General features: G+C 34.9%; 3 protein-coding genes across 4 annotated transcripts; 2 read left to right on the top strand and 1 right to left on the bottom strand.

Moving 5' to 3' along the window:
• Positions 1-239: 239 nt before the first annotated feature.
• Positions 240-3,250, top strand: LOC108321365 (uncharacterized protein At4g14342). 2 transcript variants are annotated; one of them, XM_017553105.2, is made up of 4 exons: positions 240-640; positions 782-867; positions 983-1,106; positions 3,013-3,250. In XM_017553105.2, the coding sequence occupies exons 1-4, from the start codon at positions 635-637 to the stop codon at positions 3,058-3,060; spliced, it is 264 nt and encodes an 87-aa protein (XP_017408594.1). In that variant the 5' UTR covers positions 240-634; the 3' UTR covers positions 3,061-3,250. The 2 variants fall into 2 exon arrangements, with proteins under 2 accessions (XP_017408594.1, XP_017408595.1); XM_017553106.2 differs by lacking the exon at positions 240-640 and having other exon boundaries at positions 776-867.
• Positions 3,251-10,760: 7,510 nt separating this feature from the next.
• On the top strand, positions 10,761-13,006 carry LOC108321382 (protein PLASTID REDOX INSENSITIVE 2, chloroplastic-like). Its single transcript, XM_017553128.2, has 3 exons — positions 10,761-11,109; positions 11,212-11,307; positions 12,563-13,006. The coding sequence occupies exons 1-3, from the start codon at positions 10,840-10,842 to the stop codon at positions 12,755-12,757; spliced, it is 561 nt and encodes a 186-aa protein (XP_017408617.1). The 5' UTR covers positions 10,761-10,839; the 3' UTR covers positions 12,758-13,006.
• A 157-nt stretch (positions 13,007-13,163) lies between these two features.
• On the bottom strand, positions 13,164-13,727 carry LOC108321401 (uncharacterized). Its single transcript, XM_017553147.1, has one exon. The coding sequence runs from the start codon at positions 13,725-13,727 to the stop codon at positions 13,164-13,166; it is 564 nt and encodes a 187-aa protein (XP_017408636.1).
• Positions 13,728-14,135: the final 408 nt, after the last annotated feature.

Genomic DNA, 14,135 nt, shown 5'->3' with positions numbered 1-14,135 from the left:
TATTTTTTTGTCAAAATCCAAATCTTTTATCGTAAAATATAACTTCAGAGTAAATACGATCAAATTTAATTTAACTTTTATATTTTATTAATAATGTAATGATTTTACTTAGTTACGTTACACATCACCTTAAATCCCACATTATCATTAAATATAGTTGATAATATTAATTTTAATTTATAAAATAATAAGAAATATAAAATTAAACCATCAAATTTATTTATTTAGACAATTCTCTCCTCATAGCCAACCATTATCATCACAGAACCACCTCGTCTCCTTCGTAAATCTTCATCGCCTTCACAGATCTGCATTTTCCTCTTCCAGCCTCGAGTTCCTAAGCCCTCGAACATCTATTTCTAGGTTTTCCACCATCTTTCACCGATTGTATTCCATTTTCACCGATTAAACATCACTTTCCACCGATTGAACCTGTTTCCCTCCGTTCATTCCTCTTTTCCACCGTTTAAAACCTTTGTTCCACCGATTAATCGGTCAAGATAGTGTCTCTGCATCATTCTAGGGTTTCCTCAGGCGCTTCCACCAAGAACCCTCTCTTCCCAGTATCTATCCTTAAGCATTGGTGGAGTAATTTGGTTCATAGCAACTCCATTCAACCCACTAATCACACACCATGCAGGTACACTCTTTTACCAATTTCTTCCCAAGGCTGCAATACAACTTTTTATTTTACTTTTCAATTTTCCAATCAGAGGGTGATATGGAGTTTATTAGGGTTTTGAAATTTTGATGCAAAAATTAATTTGGGCGTTTTATGCAGGCCAGTGATAGGTTTAACATCAACTCTCAGCTCGAGCATCTACAAGCCAAATATGTTGGAACTGGTCATGCCGATTTGAACAGATTGTCAGTTTCGCTCTCACTCTTTTTTCCCCAAAATTCATTCTAAATTTGTTTTCTTTTAATCTTTTTATAAATTATTTTCCAATCGTTTGTTTTTCTTGCTTGTATGTGTTTGCAGTGAATGGGCAGTGAACATTCAACGTGATAGCTATGCATCATACATTGGCCACTACCCTTTACTGGCATACTTTGGTATTGCTGAAAATGAATCTATCGGAAGGGAACGCTATAGCTTTATGCAGGTTATCTTTCTCTCTGGACATATGTGTTTTTTTCTTCTTTGTTTCCCCAACATAGTTTCATTTTTTGTTCTACTTTATAATAGAGGCGCCTTGTCTTCTACCTTGATATTGAATCAGGTCTTTATCTATAACCACTATTTGTTTCACTGTCATCTTAGGAAAAGATAAATGCTAGCAATACACTTTTTTTTCAGTGTTCTACTGTATTCGGAGAGTTCATGAACGAGGAGTGGGATCAGTTACTAGTGTAACTGAATGTTAATTTTGCCCAATTGCATAGACAAGAGTGCGTTGCTAACATTTCTTTGTAGTGAAATATATTTCGACCAACCAGGTTGTCTATGGGCTTTTGAAACAAAAGATGAAAAGAAAATCACTTGTTACTTGTAATGCTTTTCTGATGAGGTTCTTGAGTGCTGCTGTTATTGTTTGCTTGTTGAGGAAGTGAACTTCGTAAACTTGTTGCATCCCTTTATTATTGTCATTTTGAATACCTTTATTCCTGTTATTTTAGAGAGGTTGTCCTTTTTTGTTTTATTTTTTCCATTCTTATATGTGAATTTATTCTAGGTACATAGTTCTGTAACTATAGATACATGTTGCTTGCTTATTAGTTTGTTGTTATTTCTTTTCAGAGAGTGTTGTTTCTGATAAATAGGATACAAGTAACCGCTTGCACTGTCGTGTCCTATAGTGAATTCAAGGGTCATTGTATTTTATATAGAAAATGCATAATCAGACTGGTAGCCTAATATCCAAATTATGGGATTTTGATCTGTCTATTCAACGAAATATCCCATTTGGACTTACCTTGTTCTGACTATTTGCGATCAGTAACTTGCTCGTCTGCTAAGTACTAGTCATAATTATTTAGAACTCTCTTTTAATTACCCGTGTTTTGGAGGGTGTTATTTTGGCCCGGGGGTAAGGGGTTATCAGGAAAGTGTAGGGAGGGATGAGTAGTTTTTTTGTTTAAGAGCTATGGAGCATGCATGACTCCTCAACGCAACCAATGTCCAAAACGTAGGACACCGGGTCTTTTGCATATGCATAATGCAATTTCTTTATTAAGAACCATCAATCATTTTATCTCTTCATATAAAATCTAAAATAAGATTAATTATATTTTAGGAAAGATACTCAAAAGCAACTTACCAATGGGCCATTTGTTTTAAGAAAACAAGGAAAACATTTTATTGTTTCTTTTCAGAGAGAGAGAGAGAAATCTTATGTACCAAACGATAATAGAGAAAGAAATTATACGTTCATTGTATGTGAGAGTGATTGTAATCTATGAAGCTTTAACTGTATCTCCGACAGAGAGAAACTCGTTTCAAAGTAATTTTTTGTGGGTGTAGAGTAGACTTCGTTAATCCTCTAATTAAACGATGCTAAATTGTTTCTAGTATGTATGCTTTGTTTCTTCTTCAAGCTGCTGTTTGTGAATGGTATTCTAAGCATTCTTGTGTTTTTCTTTAAACTTGTTCCAGTGAGCTTGTACTTAATTTCCCAACACTAATGTAAGACTATGTTTAATAAATTTTGCATTCCTTTGTAACCACGAGAACCAGGGTACAACTTACACACCATACACGTGCAAAAGGTTTGCCTCGTTTTTTTTCTCAGTAAACCTCACAAATGGGAGGGTGGCATGGGTGTTCTGAACACTATGAATGTCGGAGTGAAAGATAGCCAAAATTATAGAGAGCGATGTATGAAGAGATTGAAGTGGGAGAAAAATGGAAAAGGTCTCTTATAGAGAATGAGAACACGGAGAATGTCCCTTTTTTTTAATAGAGAACTCTGATTTTTGTTGTTGTCATGTTAACCTTCTCCTTAGTGTCGTTGTTTACAACTCTTCAGTCATCAGCTATTCCTTATATGACAAGTTCTATCTTTTGTGCAGAAAATGCTCCTGCCTTGTGGTTTGCCTCCCGAAAGAGAAGAGGATTAATCACACAGTACAGTTTATATAGCCTTTGACATTTTATTGTGCTGTGTTATCTGATGGAGGAAACAGATAGTTGTTTGTGACCTTGATTACATATTGTAGTGATCTGTCTTTAGCTTGTGGATGCTTAAGTAGTTGTTATGGAGCTCGGAAAATTTTCAAGATATGTCAAGTTTATATTTTTGAATCTTAATTTTTTGTCTGTGTTTCTTAAATGGCGGCCCTTTAAATTGAACGAACCCTGTATTCGCATCGAAGAAAATGTGATTCTCCCTTGAATGACTTTCATAACATGCACATTTTTATGTTGCATTTGGAGTTTGAACTCAAAAATAGGGTACACTACTTGTTAAGTGTATGACCCATTGTTGGCATGTATAATTGCTAGTTAATATCTGAGTTTAATCAGAATATGTGGCAGGTTAGATCATACATTTTAATATTACCACTCAGCAACGGAATTTATTTAGTAATTATTTTCTTCTGAAATTTTAATAATTGAACCCAAATTTGTGTAGAAATTGTAACTATGCTTTATCTAATTCTTTTAATATAAATTATATTTTGTTTTATTTATATTTTACCTTAGTAAATAATGGCGTATTTTACATACCATGATATATAGTTTTTTTTTTAAATTATACTTAATATTTTATATTTATTTATAACATTCATTTTTACCTTTAATCTTTTTTTAAAAGATATTTCGGTTCTTTATCTTTTACTTATTTTTTTATAAAAATCTGGTATATTCAAAATAATTACCATTTTATTTTTGAACATGATTGGGAACGCATTTTAAATTATTGAAATATGTCCTTCCATCCATCGAAATTGGTCACTCTTCTCGAATAATGCTTAATATCATATCTATAAGAGAAAAAGTTGATTTATTTTTGTCTCTCTCGTAATTTGATATTAACACATCTCATTATATGTAAAAAATTAAGTCAAATTTAAAAACTTTAACATATCTTCAATTTTTTTAGAGCCTTCCTGCTTTTATTGATTTCTTTTGACAATAAATATTAATAATATAATGATAAAGTAATGACTTTCTGCTTTAAATTGATTGTTTTTTAGAAAAGTTAACATTCTCTATAACTTGAAGTATAAGTTGCCATTTTCTAATATTTTGTTTTACAATATATATATATATATATATATATATATATATATATATATATATATATATATATATATATATATATATATATATATATATATATATATATAATTAAAAGTTCCTAAAATATTACAAGGAAGTAAATATTTGTAATGAGATAAAAGGATAGGTAAACATTTATGGAAAAATATTGATGCTCAAAGATCATGAGATTAGAGATCAGGGTGAGATAATTTATGCCTTAGTAATTATATGATAGATGAGATCAAGTAGGTATTTCTAATTGTAAATGAGTCCTATAAAGAAGTATAATATAAAAGGAGATATGCGTTCTTATATTGTGATTGAGAAATCACAATAAATTTAAGAATGAACTAGAGATAACATAGGTCTTTAGAGTTAAGGTGTTTAAGTGATTGAAAAACAAATGATAAAAAGAATTCTATAAACTAAACTTGATTAAGCCAATAATTGGTAAACATTTTATATATGGGACGAGAGAATAACTTGTTTACAAATTGTATCGTATAATCAGACAATCAGCTATAGATAAATGAACAGACGATCAGTTATTATCGATGAGTCAAATGGTTTAAGCACTAAGAAATTACCATTGACATTAATTAGCTTAAAGCAAAACATGATTATCATCAATTGGGTCGTAATTAGACCAACGCTAATTCAAAGCCTATTTCAAAATTTATAAATTGAGGTTTAAGATAAAAAGATAGATAATTACATTTAATATACATTAATTACTTGAACGACCAAATTTTTACTAACTTTAGTATTAAACTACCTTTTATAAATAACCTTCTAATTTAACCAAAATAACACTTAAGAAAAATGATGACAAAGACAAACAAATCTTCAAGACATATAATATAATAAGCAGTTGACTTAATCCCATAACTTGGTCACTAAAATAACAAAATTCATTAGTTAAATTATAAATGAGATATTTACTTTTCAATCATTCAAAAAAAAGTATGAATTCAAACAAAATAAAAGTTTGATAGAAAATTGACATAATTTATGATAAATTACCTTAAAATTAACAGTTGAATAAATTCATAAAAACTCATAAGTTTTGGTTTCTACTATTTTATGTTTAAAATATATGCTTAAATTCTCTCTCTCACACACACACACACACACACACACACACACACACACACACACATATATATATATATATATATATATATATATATATATATATATATATATATTTTGTTTCGGTAAGATTGAGATCTCTATTCCAAAACATTCAAAGTTGTTCGCTCTATCATCCAGTTACGTTATTCTCTCTCTTCTCCTTATCCTAGTAGAAAACACTCTATAACTCAAGTTAATGACTTTGCATAATAATCTTGTAATAAAGGTTAGTCATCAGAATTAGTTACCTAACTTTCTGTTAAACATATATTTAAAATGAGTTTATCAACTTTCATTAATCCATTAACTGTCAATCAATGACGGTTACTATTATTGATTATCCTTTAATTACCTTAATGGTTATCTTTACCAATTGATTACTGAGTTGTTAATTGTCTCCCCGACCGGTCCATTGCCATGACGGATATCCATACAGTACATACATCCATACATACATCCATGGATCGCGATATTCCAACAACCATTTCTTAACACTTTTTTGACAACGCCACGTGTCCTATTTTCATTGGTTTGGTTTAAAAAAAATATTTTATAAAAACCTTCGAAATGGAAGTCCGTAACCCTTCTTTTAACTGAAAATCCGAAAATACCCCTTTCTCTGTTTCATTGGAAACGAAGTTCCCGTCTCGTGAAGGTCCCATCTCCTGAAGGTCGTGTTTCGTGCCTCTTGACTTAGCTTTGTATGTGATTGTTCTGTGTGCGTGGTGTTGTCTCCCTCCATTTTCGTAAAGGTGGTGTTTTTCGTACAAGTTATCGTGCTGAATGGCAAGGTCCGGTGACCATTGTCCGACGACGGAAATGAACAACCTTTGAAGACGTATGTTAGGGTTGGATCCCGAATGCGTTACAAGGGAAGAGCACTTAGGACTCCATACACCGGAACCGTAGTGCTTAGAATAAAAAATGAGTGATATGTGTATTTAGTTGATTAATGGAAAGTAAATGATCATTGTAATCATTGTAAATAGATTAAGAAAACAAAGTGTAATGTATCGGATTTATTTGAATGATATAAAATTTGAGTTTTTGTTTGAGTTGGTCTCATATTTTATTTTTTGAATACCATTGTTATTATGAGTTGTGGGTTTGTGGATTTCAGAATGTGGTAAAGTTTTGTGTTTGCTAAGTTGCAGGCTTGTTTGTAAGATGTTGGTGTTTGAGTGGTCATTATGGGTAACATGGGTGACTTATGTGAAAACCAGTTCATTTGAATCATAATTTGAGTGGGGGGTGATGTCCTGTGAGGCCAAGGAGTGTTGAGTGACCCCTCATGAGTGGGGGGAACAACTTGTGCAAGGGATGAATGATAGTGCTGAAGAAAGGTTGTGGTAATCGTTTACAACTCCCTCGTAAACGATTACCCGAGAGAAAATAAGGTTTTGTACAGAAAGTCCAACACAGGTAGTCAGTCAGATTCACAGGGGTGACCATTGTAAAAAGTGACTTTTAGGCACTTTTGCACTTGTCTTAGGCTGGTCCTGGTGTTTCAGTGGTGGGAGAGGGTGGTTGGTGATGTGATTATGTCCCAATGAGTGTGGAGTGACCCCTCATGAGTGGGGGGAGCAACTTGTGCAAGGGATGACTGAGAGTGCTGAAGAAAGGTTGTGGTAATCGTTTACACACTCCTGGTAAACGATTACCCGAGAGAAAATCAGGTTTTGTACAGAAAGTCCAACACAGGTAGTCAGTCAGGGTGCCAGGGGTGACCACTGTCAAAAGAAGTGACTTTTAGGCACTTTTGCACTTGTCTTAGGCTGTTCATGGTGTTTCAGTGGTGGGAGAGGGTGGTTGGTGATGTGATTATGTCCCAAGGAGTGTGGAGTGACCCCTCATCAGTTGGGGGAGCAACTTGTGCAAGGGATGACTGAGAGTGCTGAAAAAAGGATGTGGTAATCGTTTACAAGTGCCTGGTAAACGATTACCCAAGAGAAAATCAGGTTTTGTACAGAAAGTCCAACACAGGTAGTCAGTCAGATTCACAGGGGTGACCATTGTCAAAAAAAGTGACTTTTAGGCACTATTGCACTTGTCTTAGGCTGGTCCTGGTGTTTCAGTGGTGGGAGAGGGTGGTTGGTGATGTGATTATGTCCCAAGAAGTGTGGAGTGACCTCTCATGAGTGGGGGGAGCAACTTGTGCAAGGGATGACTGAGAGTGCTGAAAAAAGGATGTGGTAATCGTTTACAAGTGCCTGGTAAACGATTACCCGAGACAAAATAAGGTTTTGTACAGAAAGTCCAACACAGGTAGTCAGTCAGTGTGACAGGGGTGACCATTGTCAAAAGAAGTGACTTTTAGGCACTTTTGCACTTGTCTTAGGCTGTTCCTGGTGTTTCAGTGGTGGGAGAGGGAGGTTAGTGATGTGATTATGTCCCAATGAGTGTGGAGTGACCCCTCATGAGTGGGGGGAGCAACTTGTGCAAGGGATGACTGAGAGTGCTGAAAAAAGGATGTGGTAATCGTTTACAAGTGCCTGGTAAACGATTACCCGAGAGAAAATAAGGTTTTGTACAAAAAGTCCAACACAGGTAGTTAGTCAGATTCACAGGGGTGACCATTGTAAAAAAAAGTGACTTTTAGGCACTTTTGCACTTGTCTTAGGCTGGTCCTGGTGTTTCAGTGGTGGGAGAGGGTGATTGGTGATGTGATTATGTCCCAAGGAGTGTGGAGTGACCCCTCATGAGTGGGGGTAGCAACTTGTGCAAGGGATGACTGAGAGTGCTGAAGAAAGGCTGTGGTAATCGTTTACAACTCCCTCGTAAACGATTACCCGAGAGAAAATAAGGTTTTGTACAGAAAGTCCAACAGAGGTAGTCAGTCAGGTTAACGTGGGCGACCATTGTGAAAACCAGTATGATTGGCATAAATCCCATGGTTTTTTGCCAACTCTTACAGTTTATTCTTTCAAGTTAGCGTTTCATATATTTTTGCCAACTCTTACCTTTGCTTGTTCTTTTGCTCATATCTTTCTCCACCGAACTCCAAATGAGTTGATTCTTGTTTTGTTGGAATCTAGACTCAAAGACCTTTCAAATTATGCCTTGGAAATCAAGTTTACACCTTTTTTGACACTGTAATCGATTACAAGGACACTGTAAACGATTACACGAACAAAATTCAGGATTTGTACAAAAACTTGTACTGGAGGAGTCAGTTGTGGTAACCTAGGTGACCATAGTCAAAATTTTTAATTTTTTGGCATAAATCCCATGGTTTTCACTTGATTTTGTTGTTAAGTGTGAGTATAGGGTGAGAAGTGATGTTTTGGCACCCCATGATGGAGGAAAAAAACAATGTTTATGAGATGAGCAACTTGGGTGAGATAACATGCTGTCAACTTTGACCTTTGCTGGCTATTTTACTGATAACTTTTCCCACCGACCTCCAAATGATGTGATTCTTTTTTTATTAGAAACTAGACTCAAAAATCTTTCCAATGACTACTAATTTGTAATTTTTGGACATCTGAGTTGTTACAGTTTATTCTTTCAAGTTAGCGTTTCATATATTTTTGCCAACTCTTACCTTTGCTTATTCTTTTGCTCATATCTTTCTCCACCGAACTCCAAATGAGTTGATTCTTGTTTTGTTGGAATCTAGACTCAAAGACCTTTCAAATTATGCCTTGGAAATCAAGTTTACACCTTTTTTGACACTGTAATCGATTACAAGGACACTGTAAACGATTACCATAGTGTTTTTTCTGCATATTAGCTCTGCACTTGTCCAACTTGGTCCCCTAAGTAAGAATGGCTTCTTCTCCACTTCTTGGGGTCACCTCCCATCACTTTCCACTCTCTACCACCACTGAAACACCAACACCAAGTAAATACAAGTGGACTTGTGTCTGAAAGTAACAATTTTTGCCAATGATCACCCATGACACCACAGCTGACTACTTTGGTTCAACAGTGTTTTAGTTTTACAGACAACTACAATGTCATTAAGTGGTATTGGTTAGTGGTATTGGTGTTTTACTCACAACTGCAATGGTATTAAGTGTATCATAAATTGAACATTACATAATAAATGTCGAGAATTGAGGAACCAGTTTTAAAGTAAACAACTTCATTAAATTAAAGACTTGAAATTATCAAAGTAGGAACTGTGGTACATAGTTCTTTATAATGCAGAAAATAAAGCCTAAACAACCAATTCTAAGTCTGAGGATTGTTTTCAGAAGCACTTTGGAAGTGTTGCAGTTGTTGTTCAATGTTCCCAACGCGCGATTGCAACGCATCAAACCTTGTAGTGATGACCATGTCCATGTTTCCAAATCTTGTTTCAAGGGCAAGATGGAGGACAGAGCGACACACAAGATGGAAGGGTTTCCCTGTGGACGACAGACCCACACAAAAGATGGAAGGGTTCAACGCCCGTATTAGGGTAAAGATGGACCACACAGCCACAGAGAATATCGAACGGTTGAACGCACGTATTGAAGACGGAGGAGAGAACGACAGCGAAGATGGAAGCTTCGAAGATGGACGACAGAGCGAGAGAGCAAGACACGAGATGGAAGGGTTGAACGCACGTCTTTCCCACCCTAAACCGCCAAACCCAAAACTTAAAATTTTAGTCTGAAAATCCCAAAATACCCCTCGCCCCGTAACCCTTTCTCTGTTTTATTTTCAAATTATTTAGCCAATGCAGAGCCGACACGTGGCGTTGTGAAATCAGTGTCAAAATTTCGTTGTCCAAATAACATTTTCCTACATCCATACATACATACATCCATACATACATACATACATACATACATGCATACATACATATATACATACATACCATTCAATTCAATTTTCACTATAGTCATTTTTTTCTCTTTATGTAAAGCAACTTAATTTTCGTTATTTTATCAAATATTCCAAAGAAAATGGAGATCAACATTATGTATGTTATGTTTGTAAGAAAGTAAAGTTTTGTAATGTCCCCTGATTAGGTTAATAATGGATAAGATAATTTGCATACGTGTTTTTTTATATAAGTTTGGAAACAAAAAATTATTTTAAAAAACATAATTGGTTATGAATTAATTATATATTTAATATAAATACGAAACATATTTACCTCACATTCTATAAAAGAATTGATTTTAAATGTAATAACACCTCATATGACTATTAAATATTTTAATTAACAATAATAATAATAATTATGATGATATTAAATATTAAATATTTAAAAGTAACTATTAAATATTAAATATGTTAATAATAACAATAATAATAACTATGATGATAATAAAAATAATTAATTAACAATTTGATAATTTTAATATTTTAAAGATCTAACTTTTGATTTGGTAAGTATTTTACTATTATGTATATATAACGGGATGGATAAAATTAATTTAAAAAGGATTTATACCTTATTTAAAAATATTAAAAAATTGATAATATACAAGCTTAGGAGGAATAGGAGTAAACGGAGGGAACTAACTAGCGAAGAGATAACGAAGAAGGAGGCGATTTGCAGAATGAGTTCTTCTGCTTCTCTTCCACCCTTCTCCGTTTCTTCATCTTCTTCCTCAACCATTGCTTCTTTGCTTCCTTCCTCCACTCCCTTGTGCTTCTTGCAACCCCGCTTAATCTCAACCTCTGCCACATTTAAACAGCACCGCTTCTCATTTCCTTCTGTCAAAGGAAGAAGAAAGTTCCCAACTTTACCATTTTCATCCACGAAAAGGTTCCTTGTGAGAGCTGCTGAGTACAAATTCCCTGACCCAATTCCCGAATTCGCAGATGCCGTCAGTTGTCTCTTCCATTTTTTTCTTCTCTTCTCTCTATTTGTTAACTAATAAATTAACTTCGCTTTCCAATTTCTTTCTATTTTTGCTTCTCTTTTGCAGGAGACGGAAAAATTCAAAAGCCACCTTCACCAAAAGCTTACAAAGAAGGATATATATGGAGAATCCGTTGAGGAAGTTGTAGGAATTTGCACTGAGGTTCGTTGGTTTCCTTCTTCATGTCCCCTACTACCCCTTTTTTTCTTTCGTTAATTTGGTTATCCTCATGTTTTTTTTTTTTGTTTCTTTACCCTTTGTTGAGTTGAATTATGTATTTCTTTTTTCAATTTGGGAAAGAACCTACAATAACTACCATGAATTTGGGAGTGGGAATATGATTTAATGATTAGTTGGTTATAGTAGTATGATTCTCAGCATGCTAAAGAATCATTAAAAGCATTCCTTGTCACCTTGCATGCAATGTATTTGTGCACCTTTATTGGAGAAGTAAGTTATGAATGATCCTTTATAGATGTTTCCTGGTTGAGTTTTTGGTTTCTCTGATCTTAGTCACCAAGAAGTGATGCGAATTATTACATTAGGTTTCCCTCAGCATATGAACTAACGTCTTCTGATACATATATTGAACTAGTGGTGTATTTTCAAATAGCAATCATACCATGACAACAACTCTAGAGTGAGGCTTTCCGAAATCTCATTTTGACCTCAATGACAGCTTCATTGAGATCTCTGGATTTAGAAGATCCTTCATTAGATGTAGTTACCTACACATCTAATTCTAACCTCTCAACTTTTCCTGTTCTTTTCTCTGTGCAGTACCCATTCTTCCTTTTATTGAATGTTTATGAAAGTCTTTTGAATGGGTTTTTTCGTTGACTTTTGTTGTTATTTCTTGTAGGTTTTGCTTAAAACCCGTGGCCTATTACTGTTAATCATGAATATGTCATGGATGTTGAGTAATTTGGCTTTCGAACATTAATATGCCTCTGATAAAAAATATTTAATTTGTATATATAAAATTCAGATAAGTAGTCATCTCTATTATGCTTTGGCATCGTAAGAGAGATTTTATGTGTATGTTAGAGAAACCCGTGTTCTAGGTTGTTTTACTTGCACTTAAACTTGTTTCATCTATTTTTATTATCAGATTGTGAAAGTTTACAAGCTGAGTTAAACTCCTGTATTAGTTTATGAAACTAGGGAGTTGACAATGTAAGGACTTTTAAACAACCAGGAAAAGAAAATAGGGAAGATGTGATTTTATTTGTCTATTTTGTAATATTTCCATATTTTAGTAATTGGAACTGTGCATTCGGAATGTCTTGTTCTTGAATTCAGCTCAACTGATAGTTTTCTATGTGCACCATTGCTATTTGAGTTGAGTTGACTAATGAAATATTTGTGTCCATACTAACCCTGCTTTGAATTGTGTGATTTATGTTTAATGGAGTAGATTTTTAGCACTTTCTTACACTCCGAGTATGGAGGTCCTGGTACACTTCTGGTCCTTCCTTTCGTTGACATGGCGGATACCCTGAACGAGCAAGGATTTCCTGGTGGACCAATAGCTGCACGTGCTGCTATCACTTGGGCACAAAATAACGTGGACAAAGACTGGAGAGAATGGAATAAAGTTGATAAGAAATAGTAAATAGGGTCCTGTTACAACTGTGGTGCTTTTGCTGTAAGAGACCTAAATGAGTAGTTTTGATATCCATTTCTTTAGTGCCTTTTTGGTCTAGGATTGTTAGAGTTGTTGATTTTGAAATAGTTATTTATTAGCAATTATTTATATTAGAACGTGTATTCCTTTTAGGGAAAGAGAAAATAACCTGAGCCTAAGATGGACAACAAAATGCAGATAGAGGTTTAATTCGTTCACTGTTTACCATGCTTTCATCCTCTTTTCAACTTCTTGTCAAAGTTTGTACACATTGCCTTAACTCTTCACCAATTGATATTTAATTATTTCTAAACAAACTGTTGGAAACCCAAAGACAGAATAGTTATTATAATAGAAAGAACAATTCATACGAAAGGAATAAATCCCAGTATTAGTGAATGGCAAACGAAAGGAAAATACAGAAATCAGATTTTGCCCAGAGCCAGTTCCAACAGAGTGTAGCCAACACTGCAGCAGGTACAACATCTCGAACAATCTCCAAATCCAGTCCGGGAGGCAAAGTTTTCTCAATATCGAAGTCCCAACAACGTTTTAGTGACACGTGGAATACAGGATGTATACGTGACTCCGGAGGAAGTTGAAGTCTATAAGCCGCAGCCCCTAGTCTCCCCGTAATTTGGAAAGGACAATAGTACTTAGGAGCAAGCTTAGGACAAATCTCAGACTTCAAGGTCTGTTGCCTATGAGGCTTCAACTTAAGGAACACCCATACTCCTATGCTGAAACTTTTTCTCCATGATCGAAGCAGATGTTGCTTCCGCTGACTTAGTGCCTCATCACGGTCTAACAGCTCACGCTGCACGGCTTCAACACATGTCTCCCTTGGAAGGAATCTGGTAATGACTGGTGGAGGCCGTCCATACACCACCTCAAAAGGTGTGGTTCCTATGGAACTGTGGAAATTGGTGTTGTACCAATATTCAGCCCATGACATCCAAACCACCCATGTCCGCGGCTGATCTGCGATGAAACATCGTTAAAATGTCTCTAAATAGCTATTCGTAACTTGTGTTTGGCTATCTGTTTGGAGGTGATAGGTCGTATTCATCTTCAACTGAGCTCCTTGCAATTTAAAGATCTCCTTCCAGAAATTGCTGACAAAAACTGGGTCACGGTCAACCAGGAAAGAGGTTGGAATGCAATGCAGTCTACAACTTCTGACAAAAATCTGAACCAAAATTTTTGCAGTATATGGGTGTTTGGTTGGGATAAAATGGTTGTACTTTGACAAATGATCCACCACAACAAAAACGGCTTCATATTCCTTGGACTTCGGTAGGCCAGTAATGAGGTCCTGGATAACTTTGCAGACAAATTTTGTTGATCCCCTGTAGTATCTTCT

The sequence above is a fragment of the Vigna angularis genome, chromosome 1, assembly GCF_016808095.1.
Source record: "Vigna angularis cultivar LongXiaoDou No.4 chromosome 1, ASM1680809v1, whole genome shotgun sequence".
NCBI lineage: Eukaryota > Viridiplantae > Streptophyta > Magnoliopsida > Fabales > Fabaceae > Vigna > Vigna angularis.
This window is presented reverse-complemented; position numbering and strand designations above follow the sequence as displayed.